Source organism: Ciconia boyciana, chromosome 6, assembly GCF_034638445.1.
Source record: "Ciconia boyciana chromosome 6, ASM3463844v1, whole genome shotgun sequence".
Lineage (NCBI taxonomy): Eukaryota > Metazoa > Chordata > Aves > Ciconiiformes > Ciconiidae > Ciconia > Ciconia boyciana.
The window spans coordinates 64847100-64874940 of record NC_132939.1 but is presented as its reverse complement, the minus strand read 5'-3'; the positions used below and the strand labels follow the sequence as shown (position 1 = coordinate 64874940).

The 27841-nt window shown below is 46.3% G+C and overlaps 1 protein-coding gene across 1 annotated transcript in view; it reads left to right on the top strand.

The window, feature by feature from the left end:
* PRKCH (protein kinase C eta) overlaps positions 1-27841 on the top strand; it is a 119857-nt gene that overhangs the window by 28195 nt on the left and 63821 nt on the right. The window contains exons 3-7 of the mRNA XM_072865707.1: positions 21435-21585; positions 22416-22450; positions 23964-24052; positions 25732-25861; positions 26790-26917. Coding sequence (XP_072721808.1) covers positions 21435-21585; positions 22416-22450; positions 23964-24052; positions 25732-25861; positions 26790-26917 — 533 coding nt within the window. The remainder of the gene's footprint in view (positions 1-21434; positions 21586-22415; positions 22451-23963; positions 24053-25731; positions 25862-26789; positions 26918-27841) is intronic.

The following is a 27841-nucleotide window of genomic DNA, read 5'->3' as shown; positions in this document are numbered from 1 at the left end:
CGTGTGCTGTTGTGTGCCCGAGATTTCTTGAGCGATGGGGGAAATCTGGAAGGGGCCGTTCCTGACGGGCTCACGCTGTGTGTGCCCTCTGCTGTGCTGTTGGTCTGATCGCGGACCCAGGGAGCCGATTCATGCTTGATCTGGTGTATTTATCTGAAGTTGTCCTTCAAATGGGTTGTTTTTGTCACTCATACTTTTCACCTGGGTGCCTCTTGAAGGGCAAGCTAAGGAGCATGTAGAGCACGTTTAAAATAGAACATGTTTAAAACATCTGGGTGATTTTTTTTTTTTTTTTTTAATTCAATAATGATTCCCATCTACTTCATGTGCATTTCTGTTTCCCGAGTTCACTTTGCACAGGAAACTTCGAAGTTTTTTAGTGCGACAGCTGCCCTGAAAAAGTATCCAGGTGGATTTTTTTTTTCTGTAACTATCTTTTATAGTGTGATTTTTTTAATTTCCCTGTTACTTACTGTGATACCAAGCTATGAGCGTGGATGTGAGCTCTGCCGGAGGAACCCAGGAAATCTGGGATGGGGCTCAGAAAAAGGTTATTTTCTTCAGGCCTACACCATGGTTCTTATTTGTTTTAGCTGCGGCCTCAAACTGCATTTGTTGGGGGGCGTTTTCTGTACAGAGGCCAAGAATCAAGGCAGGATCTGCTCCGCTATCTGTTACCTGCAGCCTGGGAGAGCTGGATTTTTAATGTTTTCTCTTGTCCTGCCCCAGAAACTGATTGCTCAGCATGAAGGCTGTGCTGGGGGCTGCGGCATGGGCAGCCCACCCTGCCATGCTCCGCCTTGGATGCGAGGAGGGTGCAAGCTGGAGGGGTGCTGGCTTCAAGAGTTACGGGGCAGCTCTGCTCTCCTGCCTAGCCGTTCCCCTGGCTCACACCTTGTGCGGGCTGCCCAGGCCTGTCAATGCCCTTGCCTTTGTTTTTGAAATGCAGGTTTGAATACGAGCTTGTGCTTTACTTGGACGCTTTTGGGGAGCTGTCTTGCTCTTGCTGAGCCGGCAGCCTGATGTGTGCTGGGGCCCGGGCAGCTGCTTGGTGGGGAGCTGCTGCATCAGAGGAGCTGGCGAAGCTTTTGGTTTTCTTTGGGTGGTTCACACCCCACATGTGCTCTGCTCCTGGCAGGATAGCTGTGGCCTTTTAAAGCATTTGAGCCCAATCTAGTCTGTAATCAGCTGAGCTACACCGGAGGGCCCAGCAAGGGTTTGCAGGGAGATGGTGTCCTCCTCCGCAGCAGCACCCCCAGTCCCGTGGCATGGAAGCGGTGGCAGGGTTTGCCAACATCCTTCCCTGTGTGCAGCTGGGGCTGTTCTTACTCCTAGGGACCATGGGCAGGGCGTAATCCTGCTTGCAGGAGGTATGTTAGGAGGCAGACGTGAACAGAAAGCCTGGCTGGCTTTGGCTCCTAAGGAAATGTATGGTCTCAGAGCAATGGAGAAGACGAGGAGGCACTGCAGCAGGGCAGAGGACCAGAATTCACTTTTCCAGTGAAGTTCACTTTCCCTGTAAAGCTGGGCAGGCCACATAGCATCAGTGCAACTTTCAGTTCTTTATCTGTCAAGTAGCAATGCATGTTTTACTCTGCCCAGGTATTAACTCTGGGGTCTGGGAGCTGCTCTCACATTTATCTATGCATACAATGTTAACAGGTCATTTACCCTTTCTCCTCTAGGGCGATACTCCCTACAGCTGTGCTTTGACAGGGAGACATGAAGATTACTTTATCAAGTAAATTTGGGAAAAGCTTTCTCTTTGTAACCAGAGAACAGGGAGAGAGCAAAGGTGTGCTAGGGAGACGTGGGGGACTTCTTTGCAGGTCCAAGGCAATGGCTCTTAGGCAGCAATAGGGATGAAAAGGACATTAGAGATTGGCTTTAATTGCCTGTGATACAGCCGGTGATGGAGAGAGAGTTGTATTGAGATCAAGAAACTAGAGAGCTTTTACTGACCAGCATGCCATTTTGTATCCACATGCAAGCGTGTCACGCTTGGCCATTTAAAGCAGGGTTGAGCAGGGATGATGGGCTTGAGCATAAATCCAAGGTGGTTCAAACTCATGCTGGTGGCTAAGCTATTAAGGCACGTTGCTAACAAGGTCTCAAAGACGAGAGATGGAGAACTCAAATGTTTGTACCGCTGCTGTTTTCTGAGGAAAATGGGAAACGTTGGACATAGTTTACTTCTCTTTCCTCTGTCATTATTGAGGCTGTGTGGACTTACAGAACAGGAAGATCAAAGGAGGCCCTTGGGGCTCTTCTTGACTGGTTAGTCCCATGTGTGGTCACATTTGGAGTTTCCAAGAAAGACATAATCCAGGGCAAGCCTGAGTGCAGATGCTGACTTCTCCCAATCGTTGGATAGTGGAGGCGTCCATCAAGGAGGGGTTTCCTTCTGAAAAATGGTGAGGTCTCTTTCATAATGTCATGTTTTATTCTATTTTTTCCTCTCATTTTTTCCTGGAAATGTGAAGGCTCAGAACTGTATTTGAAATTTAAGTTTTTGGAAAGAAGTCTGAGAATTACTCACAACTTGAAACACAAAAAGGGGCTTCACACTTGTTTGCCCTAATCTGGAGGGCAGCCGCTACCGCATCCTCACTGCTAGTTATGGCTAACGTGTCAGAGACTGCTCGAAGGCCGTGTGTGTATGGGTACACAGAAAACGCAATGTTAGTTCGCATTAGACCCCATCAGGGTAAAACGTAGACCCATGTGGAGTTTCAAGCAATATGATGTTTAGTACTTTTGATCATTTTCTTGTGACTTATAAATGGTTAAGTGTGTAACTCGATGCGTTTCCTGCTCTGAAGAGGATCCAGCAATGGTGACGTGGTGCTGCAAAAAAAGCCAGGCTCCAGCAGGTAAAAAGAGCAACATGGCAGTGTCCGTAGACCAACTCTTCAAGCCACCACAGCAGCTCTTGCCTCACCTCTTTCAGTAGACCATGGGGACAAAAGGATAATGTAGTGGAGTCCATCTGAACTGTGGGAAGCATCTTCCCTTGAAAAACCTCCGAGAGCTCCACTAAGCAAAGGTTGGAGGGTCAGTGCCTACTGCTGGTCCTCACGCTGCCAACATGTGATTCCTCTTGGAGAGGTTTTTTGCCAAGCTAGTGGTTTTGTTTATGGAAACAGCCAAATTCAGGGTCTCAGCCACCGTCGTCTAATTCCAGTGAAGTAAAAGCCCCAAAAGTGGCTAAAGAGAGGGGGGGAAGACGGAAAAAAACCCCAAAACCAAGCAAACAAAAAAAGCCTGAGATGTTAGGTCCACCTGAGACTGAATTACTTGTTGTCCTAGAAAGCTTACCCAAAATAGACAGTCCTGGTGGTGTTGGCAGCGTGTACTTTCTTTACCTTCAGGAGTGGTTGGTTTTTTTATTTGATCAAAAGTTCTTTTGACCAAAAGTTTAATTTGGGTCTGCTTCACCTACAGCGGGGATGGGGAAGAAGGGTGGCACTCCTGCTTGGGGCAGCGTGTCCGACAGAAGCATTCATGTACTGTCAGGATGAGGGCAGTATAGAAAATGTACAGCTGAAAGGAGGTTAGTCCTTTGTAGGTTCCCATATGGCTCTTCTGTCCATCAGTGTTAACCTGATGTTGTGAGGCAGGGAAATATGCCTGTTTCATGTGTTAAAAATACGTGTAATTTTTCAGGAAGGAAAAGGAACGGAGCAATAGGAAGCGAGGGAGGTCTAGTGAAATTATCCCTACCTATCTTTATTTTCTCTGCTGGATGTATTTGTTGCTGTGCTAAGCTATATCTGATTATATTAACTCTCCTCATTCAGCTGACATTTCCTGTGTAAAGTGACCGGTGCAAAATTAAAATGAAAATCTCCTTGCCTCGGAAGGAGATTACCTCTCCAAGCATGCCCATGTGTCTGCTGGTGGTGCTGGGTCCCGGTGGCCCTAGCACCCGGCTGGGGTGGAGGGAAGCACCCTCTCCTCCAGCCATCTCCCCCACTGACCCAAGACCTGTTTCACTCCAGGCTGTTTTATAGAGAAGGTGAGGACTGACTTCTGTCTGCCAAACTTCAGGCATTGCTTAGGAATTTATTTCCCCCCTGCCCACCCCCCCAAAAATAATTTTTATTTAATGTTTCCTGGAGTTTCTTTATTTAACCCGCCTGATAATGGGATTTTTTTTTCAAGTCATCAAAATTATGATTTCTTTTTAAATTTCCTTATTCTTTTCACTCTGGATATTAATGTGTTTTGGTTTTTTTTACCAATGGCATCTTTAGCATTTCTTCTGTCTCTCTTTCTCTTTGTGTCTCCTTGCCCCTTTCTCCTTTTAAAATAACAGAAGTGGCTTCTCTGAGAGGTCTGTCTTTGCCGTGGATGTGCCTCATCCATGGGCGTGAGGCATGCTGTCAGCTGCGGAGCTGGGGATGGGAGCGGGGCGCAGCATGCTGTGTGTGGGACCAAGCAGAGCCATAGCTGGCAGAAGGCAGTTCAGCTCTGCCCAGCCCTGGGGACCACAGGAGCGGTGGTTTCGCTGAACTGTTAGCGTCCTGCCTCCCTCCCTGTGAAGACCCATGTGTGTGCCAGGATCTCTGAGATAATCCACAAGATCTCAACTCTGTTTTAAGCCTCCTTTAAAGGAAAAATTCTGCTTTATTGCTCTCTAAAACAGGTAGTGCTGCGTAGGCTGTAAAGCTCCCTAATGTTGTTCCTCTTCTCCTAACCTTGGCCATAACCGTTTCCAGGTGGGCAGCTTCTGAGTAGGGTCTTCTTCCTCATCACTCCTGGAAAGCACCTGGGAGCACCCTGGCAGGAAGACGGGGTTGAGCAGGGGCCATTGCAGTTCTCCAGCACCATGTGCCCGAGTACTGTTTCTCTGTGCTTTCCCGGGGTGTCATCTAGTCCCCCTGGCTCTGGTTGAAGGTGACCTGGTGCCTCTGAGGAGGCTCTGTCTTTGGGGCTTGTGTTGTTCGTAGCAAGTGGCTCTGATGTTATTGGGGTGCCCCATCGGATGTTGCCGATGGCATGAATTCAGACCTACTCTCCATTACTTGTCTCTCTTTGCTACTAAATACCAGTTTCAGCTGTGAAAGGGCAAGCCATGAATTACTTTCTTCTTGGGCAGGGGGTGACTGATTTGAAATAAAAAGCCTTGTAATGAGCGTGGGTGAATTACTTGAGTTGTTGGTGCTTCTGGACACCCATGAGAAGTTAGCCGAGATCCTCAAGAGCAGGTGATGGTGCATGGGTCAGGGTGTTTCACTGCAGGGAGGCCAGACTGGACACTGAGAGGCCCCAGGTATGTGCCTGAAGGACAGCATGAACCTCTCTCCCTTGCAATACTGGAGTCCCAGAGCAAGCTGAGTCCCCTCGCAGCTCTGCATGCAAGGTGTGTTGCTGTGCCCTCAGTTTGCCACCTCTCTTGCTAATTGCTCTCTTTAATTTTGAGCAAAGCTAATGAAATTAATACAAAGTAATTATTTGACTGAATTAATGAATGAAGCAAGCCCTGTAGGAAATAAAGTGCTTCTATTTTAGTGCTTCGAACTCTTGCAATTTTCTTTCTTTTTTTTTTTTTTTTTACGTTGTCACTCAAAGTGATAATTCTGGCTTGAGGTTCAATTTTAATTTCATCGTTGTGAGGTAAGTAATGGTTGTTTCTTTTCTTTCAGTGTCAGGAAAGACAAAGACAAATTCAAGTTCTGGGCAAGAAATAGAACAATGAGAATATTGAAAAGCTGAGTGACTTGGTTGAGCAGATATAGCACCCATTGCTAAATATTTAATGCCGGTAAGCTTTGCAGCAGCAAGGAAGCCTGAACCCACCTCTAGAGCAGGAAATGCTGCTTTAGTTTGCAACTGTCACATCATGAGTTTGGGATGGTTTGTTCTCAAGCATGAAGAGATACTCTGAGTCTTTTGCTGTTGTTTTTCTTAGAATGCATTTTTTTAACATGGTTTTTGTCTTAAGAAATCGCATTTCCTCAGACAGGCACCAGTAAAGATCTTCAGCCTTGAAGTCTCAAATAGAATATAGGTGTTGTGCTAAGAAGGTCCTTGCTCTGTACTGTGGTGTAGCTCCTCAGCCCCACAAAAACTCTGTTGCAGGTACATTATTAGCTTCTTGCAGAAAAGGGAGAAGAAAGATGTTTACTGGTCCTCTGTAAGCTGCAATAATGACTGTTTTCAGTCTGCTTTTATAGTCAAGGGAATAATTATTGGAAACTAGGAACCAGGAATGAAAACTGCCCTGTTCTCAGCCGCTGGCTAGTTGGGCCACTCTTCTGTTTTGGGTTACTAGCCCAAGCAGGAGAATTTTTAAGGCATGTAGTAGACACCATCCAGAGAACCTCCTCATCTAAATAGGCAATATCCGTGCAGAATAGGATAAAGAAAGCTTTGCTATCTTTCATTCACAGTCTGAGAATATGGAGGTCTTTAATGTCTAGCGCAAAGTTTTATGTGGCAGAGAGCAGCAGGACATGTCTTTTTCTATACCCCTGTATTTTTTTCCAATGCCTACGCTTTTTCCAGTGTTCTGCACTTGTCACATATGTGCATGCTGCAGGCAAGGGATTTCCAGGTGCACTCCATGTTGGTTCCACTCTGCATTTCCAGATGGAAATGGGTCAGAACAATGTCGAGTCCCATGGGTGAGAAAATCTATCCTAAGTGCACTCTGGAGAAGATCGAGCCCTTGCAGAGACCAGGAATGTCATCTGCAGACGCTGTGCATCTCTGCGTGGGAGGCAGGTGAACTTCACTGGATCCCCAACCTTGCTGGAAGATGTCAATCAGGTTAAAAAGTAAAAGGCAATTCCAGAGGCTGATCTTGAAGTCCTGAGCAGGTATTGCTCTCCTGGAGGTCTCCTGGAGGTCTGCAACCCTCCACTCCAACAGAGATGTGTCAGCCAAACCAACGGGAGCAAGAGCAGCTCTATCCTTGTCATGAAGCCTCCGTGAGTTAAGCACAAGGATGTCAAAACTTCTCAGCAACACTGAAGATCTCAGGAGAGAATTTCAAAGTCAGAGAGACCATGAAGAACCTCTTGGAGATCCTTTTCACAGGGACGAGCCTTTGGGTGTTCTGCGAAATGTCCTTTGGGCTACAAGTTGCCATTAGGAGAAGCGGCTGTACTGCGTCTTCTGGAGTGCTGCCTTTCACTTGTCCTGTTCAAGCTGACAGTGGCATAGGAAGGGGTCGCTTCCTATGAGAGACAGCCCAGCCTTGGAAGTTAGACAAAGTGGATGAACTTGGGGATAATGAATAATTATTACTGTTTATGGTGGGAGGATAGCGTGAGCAATTTCTTTTAAAGTGAAGCCTTCAAAATGTACATATTGTGTTTCACATTTAAATATTGCAGAGAGAACCCAAGTATTTTTGCACCCTGGCATTCTTATATCTCACATATGCCTCTCCTCCATTAAAAAAAAAAAAAGAAAGAAAAGGCAACTGTGGTACATTCTGAGTTTTCACAGGAAAAAAGGATTTCAACAGGGGGGAAAAAACCCCACCCCAAAACTCTTTATTCCTGATTGCTGAAAGATCTAGGCCCTGGAAAATGACATGCTTTGCTCAGCGTTGTGGAAGGATTCTAACACAGAGCCAGGAGGTGGACAGCACCCCACCCCGCTGCGTAACCGCAAGACCACCTTTATTTCTTGCAAAGTGATCCATTTGAGCTCCACAGCTATTGCAGTACGTCTAATGCTGAGAGGTTTTTGGCAGTAATTCATGACTTGCCAAGATCTGCCAACTGCTTAGATATCCAGACATGCAACAAACAGCAATATCGGGGTTAACTTGACTTCCTCAGTGGGCTGTGTTTTGTCTGGGCTTTGAAACCTAGATATAAATATGCGAGCTTGCAATCTGCTCTGGGATTTCAGTGTTCCTGGCTGTAATGAGGAACAGAGAATTTTGCTTTATTTTAATGTGATTCCTGGAAGAAGTGACTGTGCTTCCCAGAGGAGCTTAAATCTACCTACTTGGCCTTGGAGGACAGGGCTGCGCTGGAGCGGGTATTTGTGCTGCAGCAACGCAGGGTGGCAGATGCGGGCTGGAAGGAGCACAGTACGAAGCCATTGGAGGTCGGGACTGTGATCCTGTGGCCGGGGATGATGCCAGCAGCCCTGTCCCCGGCCGCTGTGCCCTGCGCTGAGGGATGCTGTTTCATGGCCATCTCCGTCTGCACCCATTGCGGTCAAGGGCCAGCTGGATGTTGCCCTGGGCTGGGATGAAGGAGGGGTGCCCCATACACCAGCACACATTATGGCTGGGCCTGAATTCCCCTAGACCACAATTTGCAAGGTACTTGACTGATGAAATAGGTGAATGGCTGTCCAAAAGCCTCAGTGGTTTACTTAGGGTCACCCTGTAGCAGAAACTAGAGAGAAAAAATACTAACATAACCACACCGTGTTTTTTTTTTAACCTACCACCACCGACTACTAAATTAGGCTGTGTCCCATTTAATATCCAGGTCTGTCAACTCTGGCTGCTGGAGGAGACTCCTACTTTAGGTGGTACCACCACAGGCAAGGGTTTTCCTCGTGTCTGGCAGCCCAGTCTGTCGGGCGTCCAGAAGTCCCTGTCACCTGGCTGCTGTACAGGGCAGTGCTGGACTCGGTGCTTGAGTGGATCTGCTGGGCCTGTCACGTGAGGGGATGCGCGAGGTAACAAGATGCTGTTGTGCCACAGTGCTTAATTACCTCCATTTACCTGGAAGGTATTAATGCATTGTTAGTGCTTGCGGGGGGGCGAGGTTCCCTCTGGCCCTGCAGACACAAGGAGGACCGGCAGCATCAGTCTGCTGCGCGTTGTGGGTGTTGTGGCAGTGGATTCCCACACCTCAGTGGACCGGGGCAAGATGTGGCTAATAGCCAAGCAGGACGGGGTCTTCAGCCTTAGGCGAGCTGGCACGGAGCTGTAGGAAGCAGAGCTCATCTTCTAGTGGCACCTTCGGAGGCGAATACTCATACTTGCAATTTATACACCCCTGTTTTGGGTTGTTCCTGAGTGTGCTCAGCACAAAATGCTCAGTTTCCTGCTCTTCAGTGCCAGCTGTTTTTTGTTTTCTGGAGTGCTTCAGCAGATATGATTCAGTTGTTTTCCAGAATGAGATGTTGAATCGAAATAGAGCTTTGAGCGAAGAGATCCTGATGTTCTTTTGCCAGGGCGACCTCAAGCTTGGCAGAGGAGAGAGTGGGAGGGCTGAGAGCCTCCGTCTGCCTTCTGCTGTCTTTGGGAAAATCTACCCATTTGTGATCTTCTGGGCAAAACTGCATGAGACCAGCATGGCTTTGAGGGCTGTGGACACCACCTGCACTGAGCAGGTTCCCACCGTGGTGACTGTTCCTCCTGGCAATGCCGACACTGCTGGTAGTTGCAGTTACGGGACTGAGGCGGTTTCATAATTGAGGGTAAATCTGTCTGTCTGAAAAGGATGTTCTCGGGTTTCCCTTGGGCTGGCCTCACATGGGGCCAGTTCTGCACCAGCTGGCTGGAGTGGGGAGCTGAGCAGATCTGGAGCAGGGGTGTGGGTTGGGTTTGGGCCAGATCCGTCCTCCGGTTGAGCTCAGCGCTGGCCTGGCATGCTGCGACGGGGCAGGAGCGGGATCCCCGGCGGTGGCACAGAGGAGGGAGGAAGGAAGGCAGGAGGTCTGGCTGAGCAGGTGTCCTGCTCTCCATGTCCCGTCTGCTGGGACACAGGGCAAGGACAGAGAATGGTGGAAACACGGGGAAAAGTCACTTGGAGAAGGAATAGAGCCATAAGAGTCTGGAAGAAGGACAGAGAATAAATATAAGGAGAGATAGAAGGAAGCAGGAGACTGGTCTGGGGAGAGGTGATGGGTGGGTATGGGCAGGAGCTGTAAGGAAGAAGAAGCTTAAAGAAGCTCAAAGGGTTAAAGAAGGTGGGGAGAATATGGACAGATGGATGGTAGGGGAGCTGCAGAGGACGAGGAAAGGCTGCAGCAAAGAGTTGTGACCAGCAAAGCCCATTTCTTGCTAGAATCTGGAACCAAGTTTTTAATCCCAGAATCTCAGCTCTTTTCTGCCGTCTAGCTGTCAGACTTGTTGAGCAAGTGTGTCTGTCGCTAGTACTGGATCTGCACAGCAGAGCATAGCCCGTTTGTGTGAAGTATTCCCCTGTTAGTGCTATCCTCTCTCCCTGGAGCTGTGTGTTGGAGACCACAGCCATGCTGGGGAACCAGGACCGTGGAGGGGGAAGGCTGCTCCAGTTCCAGTGGATGAACTTGTTTCCAGTGATAGTTTTCTTTGTTTAGAAAACTTAGGAAATCATCTTAAAAACAGAAACCTTTTCATTTGAAGAATATCACTAACGTTAGAAAATCAAATTCTCAAAAGTCAGGAAATGCTGAATTTTCGTGTCTAAAATTTGTTCTTCCTATATGTTCACAATACAGACTTGTAGATCACACTTGCAGATCAGCAAGAACAAAGGCAGAAAGATATTTCTTCCCCAGCCTGCCCAGCTCAGAGTGCCTAAGTGGTGGGTGGGGAATCTGGGGCCTCAGTCTGGTCCTACGCACATTTTTACCTGCATGGTCTCTGGTCCTGTATTCCACTCGTGAACGTGAGGTAAGGCGAGAAAAACAAGTCCTTCAGAGAGAGGCTCCAACGTTGCATCCAAGAGGGCCGATGATAACTCGCACATGAGGGCCGTCGCACACATCGCTCTAGAGGCACGCTACGTCCCATGCAGGGTAGGCAGGGCTGAGTCCAGCAGCACGCGCGGCTTCGGGCTGTGCTGTAAGGAGGAGCGCAGAGCCTGGATGCCAGGGACACGGACCCCACAGAAGGCACGATGAAGTCTGGCTGAATTTTTTTTCCCCCCAGATTGCTTTCACGCCCCACATCGTGCCAACACAGCTGTTTGTGGGGTGCATGGCAAACCAGATTTGGGAACTGATCTGGCTGGAAAATGACTGAGAGGAAGGGAGTGCTGGAAGGAAGGCAGGGTGCCATATGGGGGAGAACCGCTTAAATCTGTTTAAGGGCTGTTGTGAGCATCAAACTGCAGGCTGGCTTTTATCTCCTGTCATTTCAGCCTAAACAAATTCCCTCCCCATGTGTTCCTTCCCCATTGAGGGACTGGGAAAAAAGGTGAAAAGAGGTGCAGGTTTTAGGTGTGTCTCACAAGCTGTTGAAGAAAGTGACTTTCTTCCCGCTCACCCACCTCTGCTTGTTCGTTAATTGAGAGGAGTGAGATGGGAGAGCCTGTGGGGAGGCAGAATATGCAGTTATTGCTGCTGCTCTTACACCTGGTGGAAAGGGCCACCCATTTGCAATAATAAAATTGGTTGGTGGCACTGGTGGCCGTTACGGAGCTGGTGAAACCGGCAGGGTCCTTCCCTCTATCTATGTATAAAAAGATCCTGAGACAAGGCAAGCAACACCCTCTCCATGTGGTACCCAGCATTTTTAAAGCTGTATTTGTATGGATTTGGGACATCTGCTTTTGAAATCTCAGAAATGTATCTGAGAAATGGAGAAATATGTATTGCAGGGTGAAAACCCTGTTGGGGAGGAGATGGGGAAGGGGGATAGAGCAGGTCTAGCTGTGTTAGCTGCATGGAAAGCTGTTGGGGACAGCTGTGTTTTCTGAATGTGCCGCTCCTCCTGGCCTGCAGCCCTTGGGAAATCCCTCTGGAAAATAATAATAATCTGTCGGCACTAGGAGGGGTGCGGTGCGTGGCAGAGCAGTAATGGTCTGTGCCATCTGTAGAAGTGTTTTAGGACGGGCTGCGCAATGAAGCCAAGTGCGATTGCTAGCCCGAGCACTCGAGCACTGAGTGTTTCCTTGCCGCGTTACCGAGGTGGGGACTGTCTTGATGAGAAGAGGTACTGCCTTTTGGCAGATATATCTTCATGGTAGCAATAAGCTTGGAATATAAGAGGCTGAATGGTTTTGTTTGTTTGTTTGTGGGTTTGTTTTTTTTTTTTTGGACAAATGCCTTGCTGCATCTTGCTCAGCCCATAGTGTGTGGGAATCTGCGTGGGAGAGTGACATGGTAAACAACCGGCTTTTTAAGGCTGTTGCAATTAGAGAACTTATTAGCAAGCTGCCGCATGGAAATCTCAGGAGTACTGGGGATCGGCTGTGTAATCAGAGCTGAGTATGCGGCCGGACCACTTGGGCTGGGTCTGTGCAACTGCTGGGTGACCAGTCGACCAGGAGAATCCAGGTGTTGCAGGGAGGTGATTCAGGTGTCGGTCATCCTCCCAGGTGAGCCCAAGGCCAGCACACCTGCAGGGACTGGGGAAAGGCTGAGACCTCGCACAACAGCCGTCGGAGGCCCCGACAGCAGAAAAAGGGGAATGTTTAACTTCTACTTAATTAGCTCTCCCAGTTAATTTGTCCCTGACTAGACTCCAGTTGTGCTTTGGGTTACGATTTGCTTTCCCACTGAAAGGTGCAGTGCCCCTGGTGAGGAAGGCTTGAGGTTTTGTCCTAGGGATGGCTGCTGTGTCAAGGAATGTGGTTGCCATTTGTGGAATTGCTGCAAAACGGTGGGTCCTTCTGGATACAAGCTGCTTGATAGTCCCGTTTCAACCGGCTTTCTGTTGATCCTGGTTCCTTTGTGCATTTTGTCTCATGTTACATAAAGAATATTTTCCTGGTGCTCCTTCTTTGAAACAGATGTTAAGCCTGTGTCTCTGGAAAAGGTGCACTGCTTAAACATAATGGCATGAATTTTAAGCAGATTTAGCTGATTGTAAAACCTTGTGTGGACACTCTTGTTTTAATACCAAAGCGGACAATTTGAATTCTGAAGCTGGCCACATAGCCCCAAAGAAGGATGTCCCCAGAGCATCTACTTAAAAATAGCTTAAACTGCATCTGGTTAAAAATAGGTTTAACTTGGAGCTCGTGCTTCCCTGTGTGGGTAGGGCCTTCTAATAGCATGTTGTGATACCTACTACGCAGCCACCTACGAGCATGTGAGTTGCTGATGGTTACAACACTCACGAGCCCCGAGGCATCGGGAGCAGAGGAGGGTTCAGGATCTCCTCGCTGTTTGCCCAGCCTGCCAATTCTGCTTTTCTCAAGGATTTTGCACAAGTGCTGGTAGCTTTGACCTATAAATGCTGTCACTCCGTTAGTGCTACTTCTGCTCTGTAGCCAGCGTAGTTTGAAATCTTCTAAAACTTACGGTGCAGAGGGCTTCTGGCGCATGAATTAATCATGGAAAAGATCAAAGTTGCTTTGTTAGTTTTATTTTCCTGTTTTTAATGAATAATGTATTTAAATGGTTTCCTTCCCTAATAAATCACATCTCAACATTTTTCTCTTGAGTTTAATAGGTGGGAAGGACTAACAGGAGGTTTTACAATGGAAATTCACTTGCCTAAGCACAAGGAAATAATAATGATTATAATTGGCAAGGGGAGGAGGGAGAGGAATCAGTTCGTTAAGGCTTTAATGAGCAATGCAGTAAGAAGTACGAGGTGCTAGTATTATTTGCACATCTTAAAGTAAGGAGGAGGATTGTCCCCATCTTATGATAAAATTGAGACTGCAAGCAGATGTGCCGTTCTGCCTGCAGCTGAGGAGGGGAGGCGGTTATTACTGCCTGTTTCTCACTGTGTGGGTCAGCTTAGATTTTTAATAATAGGGGTTTATCTGGGGGTTTTTTGTTGCCTGTTCTTATCCCGGATCAATGTGACGGGTTATGGAGCACTTGGAGCTGGAGTCGTGCTGGCAGGTCTGAGATGGTAGGGAGGGGACTCCATCGTGAGGAGGGAGCAGTGCGGCTGGGGTGTCTTTTTGGACCTCTACGGCTGCTGGGAGACCATGTTCAGCTACAGCCAGAGGGAAGCACGTATCTCTTATCTTGCTGGATACAACCTGACTAATTTATCTTGCTTTTCCAAACTGCACGGGTATCGTGTGTCTCCTGCTGGGTATGGGACAGATATGAGCTGGCCTTCCAGTTACAGTGCCAGTCTGGGGCTCTGAAGGGCTCAGTTCAGTGGTCAGGTTTCTGCTGTATCCCTCAAGTCCCTCCTCTAATTTTAAAAAAAATCCTTCTCTCCTGGCATCTCCTCTTTGTGCAAGCTGAGACAGTTCTCTGCCATTATCACCCCAGTCTGGTCTCCCTTGCAAACAGAAGTATCGTGAGGTTACCATCTCCAAATGAATGCAAAAACCTGCGGAGATGGAATGATAACATGGAGCGCAGGTAAAACCTTTTTTGCTCTTGGCAGAGAAGCAAGCACAGGGTGAAAAATGGGGCTGTCCCCTTCCTTCTCTCACAGTGGTGTGGCCGTAAAGAGAAGGGACAGGGAAGTGCAGGGAAGTGTCTGTTGCCTTCAAACACATCCTGCTTGGCAGCCAGCAGCACTTCTGCAGCCTGTGGCCTGGTAAGTACAAATAGGCTGGCATGCAGCAATCTCTGTTTGAGAACCTGGTCTCTTAGGGCATGGAGTTGCTCAAGTTCACTGAAATCTTTTGTTATCCTCAGTATCCCATTTGCTCGGTTCATTGTTACTCACTACAGAAAGGAATGGAAAGGCTTTTCCATTCATATTTTTCAGCCTTGTGCAACATGCTGCAGTGCCTTGCTTCATAGCTGTCAACATCCATGAGCAGACGTCTAAAAAAATTTTCCCAGAAATAACTCGTAAAAGCAGATGTGGAAAATAATATTTTTGAGCTGCCCTGTGCAGGTCTGAAAACCTGTGTGGCAATCATGATTAAAACTCTATGCAAAATAACCTGTATGGTATTCATAACTGGTCGGTAGACTTGAAGCGGCAGTAGTAGACTTGTTTTAAGAGTTTCTCAAGCCACCTTCTTCCTCCTCTCTCATGTTCTCACAGACCTTATGCAAACAGATAAAAAGCAGCTATTCTTCCTTCAGCCCCAGCCTCTGCTTTGCAGCCCTCTCCCCTCCTGCACATGTGGACGGCTCCCAGCAGCCACGTACTGGTCACTCCAGCTCTGCAGAGCTGTCCTGCTGTCCCTGGCACTGCTACATCCAAGTGCAAGAGACTGTGAGTGAAGAAAACTGAACCCCCCAAAAGGTCCTGGACCCCAGTTCCACACCGGTGAGGTGAACGGTGAGGTTAGCAGTCATGGATGGGGCAGAGCTGTAGCTGGTAAGCCTGGGAAACATGGAGATGTGTCTTCTCAGCTTTGCTATCTCGCCTACTGATGCCACCAGAGCTTTGGTGTCATTGTGTAATTCTAGAAATAAGCCTATGATGGGCTTTTGTAGCAATAGCTGAGCACTGTCACGTTCACTAATATTGTTGTGTGAACTTCATTGATCCTGTTCTCACTGCTACCGCACTGAAACATCATCATTCAGCCTCAGTACTCAAATGCTGCTTATCATTGAGAGCTGAGATAAATTTATGTCCTAGACCTGGCAGGAAAACAAGGAAGATGGATCTGCCCTACTTCAGCACTTGGACGAGAAAGAGAGACCTTGCCTTGAGTGCAAAGTTCTGTGTGATATGATGCAGGGATGATTATGTGTTTTTGCATTTCCAAGACTGCTGATAATGCTGTTTCATACTTATCAGTGGGAAAACTCTTTTTTTTTTTTTTTTTTGGAGTCAGAGCATCATTGTTCCTGTTCCATTGACGGGTTGCCATCTTAAAGGATGAACTGCCCATTAACATGGGTTTTCTGTCAAGTCCTAGTAGAAAATGACCTAGACCTGCCAGAACTAGCTGTCTCTTTCTGGTCTTCATACAAAACTTTACCCAGTTTCAGAGGGGAAAAGAGCAGCTGGATCAAACGTAAGTCCCAGCCTGTGTTTGATGTGCCACATGTTTGCTTTGCAAGAAGTCTCTTCTGGGATTTGAACCAATCTGGTTTCACGCACAGACTGGCGAAAGCAGCAGAAGGACAGAAACTTTGACGGATGTGAAGTGGAGGAGAAACCCCGTGAGGTTAACACGATCTCTGCGGATGTGGCTGTTTTCCAGCTGGCCCATTCACGCGTCCAAGTGGCTTTTGAGGAGAACTGAAGAGAAAACTTTGCAATAGTTAGGAAAAGAAAGGTTTTCGCTCTGCAGCACTAATACTAGGGAAGCAGAACAGTCAGCAATGGAAATACCACTTTGGGTCGTAGCCTTTAAATCCTTTTCCCTTTCCAGAGTCAGGCTGTTAGCCTCTTCTTCAACACTGTGTTGTGTTTATAATGTTTTCATTAGTAAGGCTTCCTGTGGTTTTGACCATCCACAGGATTATGATGATAAAACTCCTGGTTAAAAGATACCAAGCCTTTGTAAGGGATTTTTGTCATAAGAGATGTGTTTTCCGGCTTGGAAAATAAACATCTTGGTTCATTTTGGTTTAGCCTTTGTTTATATTCAGTAGATGTGAGGAAGCCCGCTGTTAGGTAAATATTGAGAGAACACCTCCATACTGATGGCCAGAAGGGTGGGTGTGTGTATTCAGTCCCCCTCATTTACTTGATTTTGTTTTATATTCTTTTCCTAAAGCACCCATTACAACTCACCGCAAGGGCATGGACTAGCTGAGCGTTTAGCCTGATCCGAAATGGTTGTTCAGTGCTGCGGTGCTTGTGAGAGGCGAGGGGTCTGTCAGTCCTCTGTCTTGCTTCTTTACAGCCAGTGAGTGCAGTGGTTGGTCTCTCCTCCGTGCTCGCGTATCACTCAGTGCAACAGGATCCTGCTTGCAGTGCTCCCGGGGGAGCACAGGAAAACGTGTATACTGCTACTGCTCCTCATAAAAAAAGGCTTAATTAAGTTTTAATCCGTTAGCATTATTGCTTTAAGGCTTTTTACATTGCTTTTTGAATATCTTTATTTCTTTCAAAGGAAAATTCCATTGATGTATACAGGAGTATAACACTAGAAAATGCCATGTATTGGGATGCACCCGAATGACCTTTGTCATGCCGGCATTATAGCAGCAGTTGATAGCACGATGGCGAGATTGATTTCCAATACGTGAGACCTGACAGGCTTTAACTACTTGAGGCAAACCGTTACACACACAACACTTCATCCTGCAGTTCTTCCTCTTGTCTTATTGCTGTAGTTACCCCACCACTGTAAGGACTTAACTGAAATGACCCCTTGGAATAAAAAATGGGGGGGGGGGAGAGAAAGGGGGGTCTCTGGCCGGGAAGGGCAGGCTCAGGTAAGCTCCGGGGGCAGGTAGGGCAGCGTGATGAGGCTGCTGAGCGGTGCGCTAGTACATGCGGATGTCCTCAGATGACTTGGTGGGTTATTTATTCTCCTCTCCCTCCGTGTGCATAATTTCCACTGCCATAAACATGTGTTAGGCATGAGTGGAAAGGAGGAAAGGGGAAGAGGCTTTTTAGTATTTAACTTTGTAGTTACTTTTGCACATAGCCAGGCACAGTAAATACCCCATAGTTACAGACGTCCAAATTTAACCGTGGATGTGGACAACTCCCTTCATGGAGCAATTACTTGCCTGTTTTTATAGCAGCATTTGGACATTTGAACCATTCATGGTGGTTGTTGCTTTACCAGAGATTAGAGGCTTTTAAAAGTCTGGGTCTCCTAAAGTGGTCTAGAGCCGCTTTGTTTTGTAAAATGCTCTCTGTGTGCGGAAGGAAAATATATATTCTATAGGAAACTGTCCAGAATGCAGAACATGAGCGGGGAAATGTCTGTGATGACTTTACAACCTCTGACGCTAAAGGTGAGAGGCATGAGGGGCTGCTGCGTTGGCCACCCTGTCCACTAGCAGACGTCAGCGCTGCGTCGAAGGTTTCTGCACGCAGCCCCTTGCCCAGCGGCGCTGGGAGCCATTTAGCAGAAGGGATGGGTGTGAGCCGAGGAACTGCCGTCTTGGTGGTTGGGGAGGAAGGTGGTTTCGGTAGTGATACGTTCCCCCGTTTCAAAATCACTTGCGCCTTGTTGGAGGGTTGAACTTGCCTGCTCTGTGGTGTGGTGCGTGGTATGGGTGAGCGCCCAAGACCTCTGAAAGAAGGATTTATTCTGTGGGATGTGGTTGTATATGTAGATCCACTAGATCATGTGGCGACGGTCTCCTGCGGCTACACCTGGGCCCGAGGTGTGGCTGAAGTTGTGCTGTGCTCTGCCTCTCTTTTGTGCTTGAAACAGCATCAGGAGATGGGAAGAGCAGTGCCCAAAAGAGCTGATTGCGTATGAAAAGTAATCCAGGCCTTGCTGAATTCAGTCTCCTGCTTAGTAACACTTAGATTTGTTATAATGTAATGTGAGGTGAATGTAAGCATGGGTGAGGATCACCTAGAAGGTGTGCAGCATCTGGAGGAAGTTAGCAGGGTAACGCAGCCAAGTAGCGTGGGAAAATGTGAAACTTGAGGAACGCTTTAAATATGAATTAGCTTTTAGGAAAAAAAGAAAAAAAAAGTGTGGCATGTGTTTTAATGAAAAGTGGGTCTGTAAGATGGAAGCCGTTGTGCTGCATGAGATGTCGGTGGCTGGAGAACAGGAGATGGAGGCCAAGTACAGCTCAGAGGAGAAGGCTCAAGGCTGGCCATGGATGTGATCCACCAGTGCAGGCCACATGGAGACTTCCTCTACCGCCCATGAAAAAGCGAGTGCCTGTCATTTTTTGGCCTTCCTGAACCCTTTCAAAATTGCAGTCTCTCTGAAGCCAGGCAAACCACAGGGACGCACAGCAGTGTCCCACTCGGTGGCTTTGCGGGCCACCTTCAAGCGTCCCCTATTCCTGGTGCAAAGGACTGGCTTGCTCTTGGCTGCGTGTGGGCTTCTCGCTGCATGGGAGAGCACCAGGGAGGCAATTACCCCATGCGGATCCTTGAGGGGAACTGTAACAAAACCAGAAACGACATGAGCTAAATTGGGAACATATTCTCTTAAACTCTGGTAAATGTGAGTGCATGAACTTAAAGGGCATCAGCTGTTGGGCTGGTAATGGAGCAGCTGGTATGAAGCAAGCTGGTAACTGGATTGCTGCTTTAGGTGATTTACTTACGTGCTCATCGCCCACTCACAAACCCTGCTCTTCCCTTTCCATGCCTTGGAAGTTCTCCTATACGTGCTGAACGCCGAGACAGGATACTTTGCCGATTGAGGGTTTTGGCCCTGATCCAGGAAAACACTTAAGAGTATGCTTAAACCTAGATCAAGGAGATGTTCTCTTGAATCTAAAAGTGGGCAAATTTTGTAATACTATAAGGAATTTTAAAAGTTTTTTTAATTTTTTTTTTTAAGTCTCACATGAAGTTGCAGGAAGCTTGGACTCAGTGAAGGAACTGGCTCTTGATCTTCTTTTGGGGAAGAGGGATGAACTGGTTGACCTCTTGAAGTTCTTCTCAGACATGTTTCCTATGGTGGATAATGAGTCTATTGAAATTGTGCAATGATGATTGAATGTTTGGAAGGGATATTAAACCTCTGCACATCAGCTCTCACTTCTGGAGATCAAAATGACATCTTGTGTGTGGGAAAGAGGCAAATTATCTCCCAGCTGCAGGGCTCCTCCATCTTGCTGTCATGTGTTTCTGGTTGCCCACTGACAGAGGCAGGATGCTGAACTAGGTGGACCAATGTTCTGATTCAGTCTGGCAATTCCTGTGGTCCCCTGAGTCCTGTTGACTTCAGTGAGAATTAAACCCATGTTTAAGCACTTCCCTAGAAAGGCAGGCTTTTCCGCGCCAGTCTCTTTGCCCAGCTGCTTGAAGTTCTGCAGTGAAGAAAGCAGGTTTCTGTTAAGTGCTTGGATCAGCCCTACCACATCCTTTTTGTTTGTTTGTTTGTTTGTTTTGTTTTAATGGTAAAATCCTAATTTATAGCATGCACTTCCATTTTAAAAATAAATGCAAGCTGTCTTAAAGTCAAGCCATGCTCCGTGTCGCAGTTATGCCATCAGGTAGGAGATTTCCATTAGTGCCTGTGGAGGGGATGCAAGCACAAATGGCTAGGAGAACACAGCAGAAAAAACCCCTTGAGCTTTATGGCTGGCTTTGCCTCTAAACCTGTGTGGCAAGAGTACGGAGAGGAATACATTGTGTGGCTTGTGGCCCTTTGAAGTGGCTGGGTTCGGTACTGACAGGATGGCTTCCCTTATCTCCGCTCCTACAAAGAGGACTGGGAAACATGCCTGTGATGTGGGACTCTTACATTTCAAGCCTTGATCAGGTTGACAGCTTTTTCCTTCCCCCCCCCCAGTGGTTAATCAACAAAGCTAGTTGAAAGCAGGGAAGTACTCTGCCCCCTTTTTATGGGTAAATGAAGTGGTAGGGTAAGGTAACAGCTGTGTTTGGGTACTGCTGCCGATTCACTGCTCCGGGATGATCAGATGGGTGGGAAGTTTACAGACTGCCTGTCTCTTCCTGTGTCATTACATCCATGCAGAGGGTTTGGCAATAGCTGGCGTTTGTCTTGCATCCAGTCCGCGCTCAAAACAGGAGTCCTGAGTATGTACGTCGGTACACGATCACCTCTAACAGACTCCATTGTGTGTCCCCAAAACGCACTTGTTAGCAGGGCCTGATCCTATCCTTCAGCAAGCAACTAACTTGAAAACTGCAAATTTCATTTCTTTCTTCTGAGGCGAGTGTGCCCCAGATGAGGCTTTGATCTGGGAAGCTCAGCTGAGCCTGACCTGGTCTGTGCAAGGATCCCAGAGACCAGCTGGCTGTGATTTGCAAGTCTGCTGCTATATGGGAATGGCTTTCTTGATCTAGAGCTCAGTTCTGCCTTTTAAGAGTGACTTGTTTTGTGTAAATTAAGCTTTTCTAGGAAATGGTTATATGGCTGAACTAAACCCAGTAAAAAATAAAATTAAATTAAATTTTGGGACAATTCAGATTTGAATGCCAGCGGTTCCTGGGTCCCTGCTTCCCAGAACTTCAATTTGAATTATCTACCCTTGGGAAAATGAGCCCTTTAAAGAAAGCTGAGAGTGGCACATGTCAAACAACTAATAGTCCTTGAAAAATTAGGCTGTGCCTTTTTATCCAATACAGGAAGCAAAATCGCTACAAATGGCGATACTGAAGTGTAGCATGAGAAAGGGGATGAACACCATTCACTGAGCAAGGCATCGCTTCGGCTTGGCAAGCGGGGGCTGGTCTGGTCAGTTGGTTGCACGCAGTCATGTTTTCAAGAGTTATTGCCCAAAAAGCTGTGAGTTATAATAACTCATTAGCCTTGAGCTTCTGGTCTGTTTACAGCTTGTGAATTAATGGGCTAGTGACATGTCTCGACATGGGAGAGGAGTGAGAGGAAGATGGGAAGAGGCAGTTATTTCTAGATGAAGAACGTAATTTTGAGCTAAAGGGGCCTTTGCAATTAACGTCCTCTGCCTCTTCCAGATGCTTTCCTTATTCTAGAGCGTGGTCCCCTGACTTCTAAACCAGGGATGTAATAGTGGTCTTTGAAAGCATTTTGTGCCACAGCAAAACAGGAGTAATGACTGTGCATGATTGTGTACATTATTTTTTTCTTTTTTCCTCCGCACAGGGACCCTCCAGAGGGATCGAATTTTTAAGAACCTCACTCGGAAACGCCAGCGGGCGATGCGAAGGCGAGTGCATCAGGTGAACGGGCACAAATTCATGGCTACCTACCTGCGACAGCCTACGTACTGCTCGCACTGCAGGGAGTTCATCTGGTAAGAATGGCTCGAACGCAGTGGTGTGGAGCTTCCCATCCCTTCGCGTTTTGGGGACCGACATGCCAACCCTGATCCTGAATCAGTCAGCCAGCACTTTACCAAGGGCCACCGATGTGACTCCCCTTGGCCATCAGGTTTAGCAGGGTACACTTATGCTGCAAACTGGAGTCTACTGCAGAGAGGCCAGAGGTGATGTGTGTCTTGGATGATGGAAGCACAGTGGGAGTGTGTGGGGATGGGGCAGTGTTCCTCACTTGTAAGCGTAGATATTATTTTGGGGGGGAAAAAGTAACCCAAGCAATTTGAAGAAAGACCCCAGGTATTAGCTTGAGTGGAGCTTTGTGATTACACTGAGAAAAAACAGTTGCTTGAAAGACTAGAGAAAATGCCTGAGAACAGAAAAGCCATCAGAGGTGTGAGGTGTGGGGTGATATGTGTGGGGGAGTAGGCAGAGCAGGGAGAAAAACTTAGATGTGTCTCAAAAGAGCATGGAGTGGGAGAGATAATAACAGGGTGTGGGCTGCTGGGATCAGTCTAATAAGTGTGGTGCGTGTTGTAATAAAGTGAGGTATTTCAGAAACTGGAGTGAGGGGGAATATGGGGAATAACATGCATGCTGACAGCCTGTCCTGTAAGCTTCGGCCCTTGTAGTGCTTTGTTACGCTCTCACACCCCTGTGCTGAATTGCACCATTATTGCTGGGCAGTTTTGCCCCGTGGGTCTGGTCATTTGGGATCCTCTTGCATTTTGGATCTCTCTTCTGTAAACGATCTGCAAGAAGACTGGCTTTCTGATGTTAAATTATGTTCATATTTTGTTTTGAACAGGGGCGTGTTTGGGAAGCAGGGATACCAGTGCCAAGGTAAGGTGCTGTGCTCCTGCACGGGGTGTGTGTAGATTGTGCTGTCTCAGGAGTGCTCTCCCGTGCTGCTGGCAGGGACATCCTGCGGTTACAAGCTTCTCTGAAGTCATCACTCCTCTTCCTCCCCAGCCAGCCAAAACTGTGCATTTGAGCTGCCGTCAGGCTGACGGCACGCATGCACGCAGGAGCAACCACCTACATTCATGCAAACACCTAGGGGTTCGGTTGCTGGGCTTCACCCACAGTTTTCCTCCTGTGCAGATCCACGGAGTTGCTGAGTGCATGCGACACCCAGCTGGGCTTGAGAGAGCCAGGGTCCCTTCAGGACAGCGTTCAGCTGGTATTGGGACACAAAGTATCCTGCTGGAATGGCCACCCTCTTCCTTTCTCCACCTGTGTAATTCAACAAAGTGAAACTAGGGACGTGACTTCAAAGGGCAGCCTTGTGGGCTGGCGCAGCACTTTTGTCTGCATGTTTTGGCTGAACGGCTGTATAGATGTAGGTGATGCTTGTTTGCACTTAATTGTTGTTCTTCCTTTCCCTTTTTCTATGGTAAGATTTTATTTTTCTTTTTATTACTTGCCTCACAGGTGTATGGTCACTCAGTATAGCCTTCTAACACAGCCTGTTTCTTGCGCAATATAATAGGGCACTGGTATCCTCATGTGAAAGGAAGCTACGTGTAAACAACATGGATATCCTGCATAGAATTTCTGGGTGAAAGTGAATGTTATTGATAGATGCTTATGAGTGCAACCTTGAGTCAGCAACAAACAGAATAGTGTGGGACCCTGTAATGCATCTGCAACATACAGTTTCCATTATAAAAATCTCCTTACATAGACAGTAGCTACGACCCTTGGTGGTGTCTGTAGTGCACGCTGGGTTATGGTGTGGAGGAATCCAAGTTCCTTCCAGCCAAGCCAGCTTCAGACCTGGAGAGAACCCAACTCTGCTTTAGGGCTGATGAGCCCTCTTGATGGGGACTGGCTAATTAGCCCAGACACAGCACCATTCTGCTGCAGTTATCCAGCTCCCCAGGCCCAAGCATTGCACTGAGCCTTAATGACAAACTAACCTGGGCAGGACTCACTTGGGTATCTGGTGTAAGAGACACTATGCTACCAAGATGTAGGGATGGCTTTTGATATCTCAGACCTGCGTTCTCTAATATTGTTTGTGTATGTTGTGAGAAATACTCTCCACTGGATAATTTCAACAGCATTTTTTTAGGTCATTTGTGAAGTTCCACTGTTATTTCTGTGGGCATCACCCATATTTTATATAGGCAGCTGTTTTCTAGACTGTATGAATGATCCAGTGCAGAATTTCTGTTGCAACGGGTTGGAGATACATCTCCAGATGTGTTAGGAGATTTTGGAAATGCCAAGCCACCAATTATTTTTCACATCTTTACTGTGTCCTGACGATATAGCCGAGCCTTAAAGACCCCAGCTGATGCGTTCTGAGTCTTTCAACAGCTCTTTTCAGCATGCCTCTTTTATTTCCTAGTATGCACCTGTGTTGTACACAAGCGCTGCCATCATCTAATTGTTACAGCTTGCACGTGCCAAAACAATACTAACAAGACCGATCTCAAGGTAAAGTCATGGTGGTTATTTGGGGTCATTGTAATTTGTGAATCCTGAGGTTTTCTGGGTTGCTGGGGTTGTCCTATAATAGAATTCGCCCTGTGTTATCTTTATTCATAGATTTTAAAGTGAGGAAGAGTGATAGGGACACGCATAAAGGCCATGCAATATCATCTGGTTGTTCTGTTAATTCCAGTAATTGGCTGGACTAGCACACAGTTGAGGAAGGCATGGTGTCTTCATTGGAAGACATCAAGAAATAGCAAATCCACTGTTTTCCTTGGTCATTTTCTTTCATGATTAACTGTTGTCATCAAAATTTGGTGCCCAGTTCTTAATGTGGATATCTCTGGCTTTAAAATCTAACTGCTGGTCTTTGTTATGCCTCTTTTTTCTTTTCTGGTAATTTAAAGTGCTCATTTAGTCATTGCTCCACACCTTTACTCTATGAAATGATTTATGTTGTAATAAAAGAACCCTTGCATAACTTGTGTTTCTCAAGGTTTTCTTTCTTGCTCATTTTGGCTGTATTTGACAGGAGTAACATTGCATGTCTGCCCTGTACATTGCATGTCTTATTGCTGTAACTGGAAATTGTTTAATAACTGTTTGAGGAAAATTCAATTGAAATATTTTTAATCTGGAGGTAGCTCTGTATTGTGTGCCATGCGGAAACCTTCTTTCCAGTGCAGATAAGGAATTGCCTTTGCTTGTTATTTCTTGCCTCTCAACTGTTGAGCTAGACTTCTTAAAAAGACACCTTGCCAAACCAGACGAAAATAAGTTAAAAAGCTTAATGCTAAAGTGCAAGTTAAATGGTGAGTCTCCTCACCCCTCTTTTAGGATTGTGAAGGGCTTGTAACACCTCTAAGCTATTTTAAAAGAAGACAAAGGTGAGGAGGCACCGCTCACTTTAAACTCATTGTTTCAGTCGCATCCCTGACTTTTCTTTGTGGAGTTGTGGGTTGTCCCTCAGTCTTCCAGGATCTGCATGTTGAGACACAAAATGGAAAGTAATGAAGAAGTTCCATGGTGATGGGCTTCTTCAGCCAATCTAAGATTTTTCTAAGGTGTCTTTGAGATCTGCATGATTCACAGTTGGAAAAGAACAAGGTTAAAAAGGGGATGAGAGCAAGCGATAAAGCGAAATGTGGGCCTGAAATGAAAGACTGTTAATAACAAGGAGGGTGAGAAGAGGAACGAGAATTTTAGGAGGAGCTGGGAAAACTATTCTATATTAAATATAATAAAATCAGCAGTTTGACCTAACATTACATGTTTGTACATAGTATGCAAGTTAATAATTTGAAAACTGGTTAGTTACAAAATGCTGTAGCTAACATAATTTATATGTGGCACTTTAGTGTGATAGGTTTGTGATGAGGTAATCCACACTTCTAATTCTAACTTGGTTTTAAGAATTTAAAATTGGCTAGGCAGCCCTTTTAAAATCTGCTCTGTCAGGTAGTCCAGTCTGACCAGCAAGGAAACCAGAGCGGGCTCGCAGCAGGTGAGGTTGGTCACTCAATAGTCACTTGCAGTGAGCCTCAGTGAGGTGATGAATTGGGACATTTTCCGAGTTGGAATTATTTTCGTAGTTTTGCACTTAAATGCCTGTATGTAAATGAACATCAGCTTATATATATGTATTTGAATTTTAAATCTGTGCTTTTCTTTTGGTGCCTCAGGTGACTGAACAGAGGTTTGGAATCAACATTCCTCATAAGTTCAGCGTCCACAACTACAAAGTCCCAACTTTCTGTGACCACTGCGGTTCCTTGCTCTGGGGAATCATGCGACAGGGCCTACAGTGTAAAAGTGAGCAGCTTCTTACTATAGCCTTTTCACAAAACACATATATTTTTAGACTCTTGATGCACCGTGTGGGTTTGATTTGTGCAACCTTCAAGAGAAAGCCGAGCAATGAATATTCATCTTTGCAAGAGTTAACAAAAATGCTGATCTACTTCTTAATCTCAGGCTTCCAGAAGGACTCTACTTTGCAGTCTCAGCACAGTTTTGTTTAACTGGCATTATTGAAAATATTCTTGGGTATTGCTGCTTCCTGCATTCAATTTTCCCTTTACCTGAAGGCTTTTCCTCAGCTAATGAGATAAGGCAATTAAAAGGCATCTGGGGAGGAAAAGGTCATTGCTTTAGGTTGACTACCTGTCTGTCACACTGTTAATTGATGACAAAGCATGTCTTGGTGTTATGTTTTTGTTTCAGTGATCCAGACTGTAAAATCGTGTGGGTAACAAACAATTTCCATTTGCCTTCATCTCCCACAAGAGGGCGTAGGTGCGTCCACGAGTGAGAGCAGGAAAGATTTTAGTTTCCCACTGAACAATATATCTTTAAAATTAGATACTTGCAAATGCAGGGAAAGTTTGTTGTGAATTCTGTGGCATTATAAATCCTAATTTTACCTGCAGGCATAGCTGCAATGGTATTTATATACCTGACAAACATGTGCTTATGAACAGCTTCAGGCAATGTGGCATCCTACTTGGAGAGTTTGGGGTATATTCCTGATTTTCAGGAGTTTATTCTCTTATGAAGTCCTAATTTTGTTTCTGCTGAGATCAATGGCAAAAATCCCTTCAGTTTAAAGACACAGGGTAGATTCAGATGAGTGTATTTCCTGAAGCAGAATAGCTAAATTATTTCTCAGCAATAAATCTCTCGAAGTTATTTTAATTGTTCCTTTGCTTTTACTTTCCATCTTTACCATCACCCCTGCCAGTCTGTAAAATGAACGTCCACATCCGATGCCAAGCAAATGTTGCACCGAACTGTGGGGTGAACTCAGCAGAGCTTGCTAAAACCTTGGCATGCATGGGTCTGCAACCAGGAAGCATTTCTCCAAATTCGGTGAGCCTTTTTCTTTTTCTCTTTTTTTTTTTTTTTTTCCTCTCCTCTAAAACATTTACAACTGAGTCTTTGTATGGGTGCAGCAGAAGTCCGAGACTTCAGTTATGGCAGATGGCGTTGGGTGCTGGACTTCGTGAGTAGGGTGTTACTGTCTGTGGCTTGTGGCAAAGACTTCACCTGGTACATGGATGTTTTATATCCAGGTCTACCCTGACAGAGGCTTTAGTCTATCGATGTTGCTTTGTTGTCTGCTTATGTTTCACAGTGGTGTGACTTGATTGACTCTCTTATCTGTTTGGCATGAATGAGAGGAGAATAAGACCCCAAACTAATTAATGGTCAGTATAATTCATGCCATACCTTTTTTTACCTTTCCTGCAAACACAAATGCACTGTCTGCATTTGTGGCTTGGAATAGAGTATTAGAAGAGCTCAGCAAGAGACCTAGGTTCTCTTCCCTGCTTTGTCACCGGTTTTCTGAGTGATTTTGGGGAAACCATTTCACTCTTCACTACAGTTTCCCCAGCTAAAATCTGTGGTCCCTGTCAACATATCAGCTCTGGTCTTTGCTGTCCAAGCCAGGGTCCTAGAGAGCTTGTTGCCAGGGTTGGGACATACGTGTACAATTTCTGCTTGTCAGTATTTAAGGCATCCTAAAAATCCAGCTGTTGTATATCTGAGTCTATTAAGGGAGTTTAAAACACACTATAAGAGCTTGAGTGAAAATGCCCATAAAGGGAAGGGAAATCAGAGCTGTCACTTGTTACCAAGCTTTCATCACGTTTCCTTTGCTAGCAGTTTCGAAAAATGAGTTTGCTTGAAACCGCAATAACCCATAATAAAATGTTGGTCTATTTATTTTTATTTGACCAAAAAGAAAATATTAAAACCCAAAACGTACTTGCCAGACCTGGTAAATCTTGT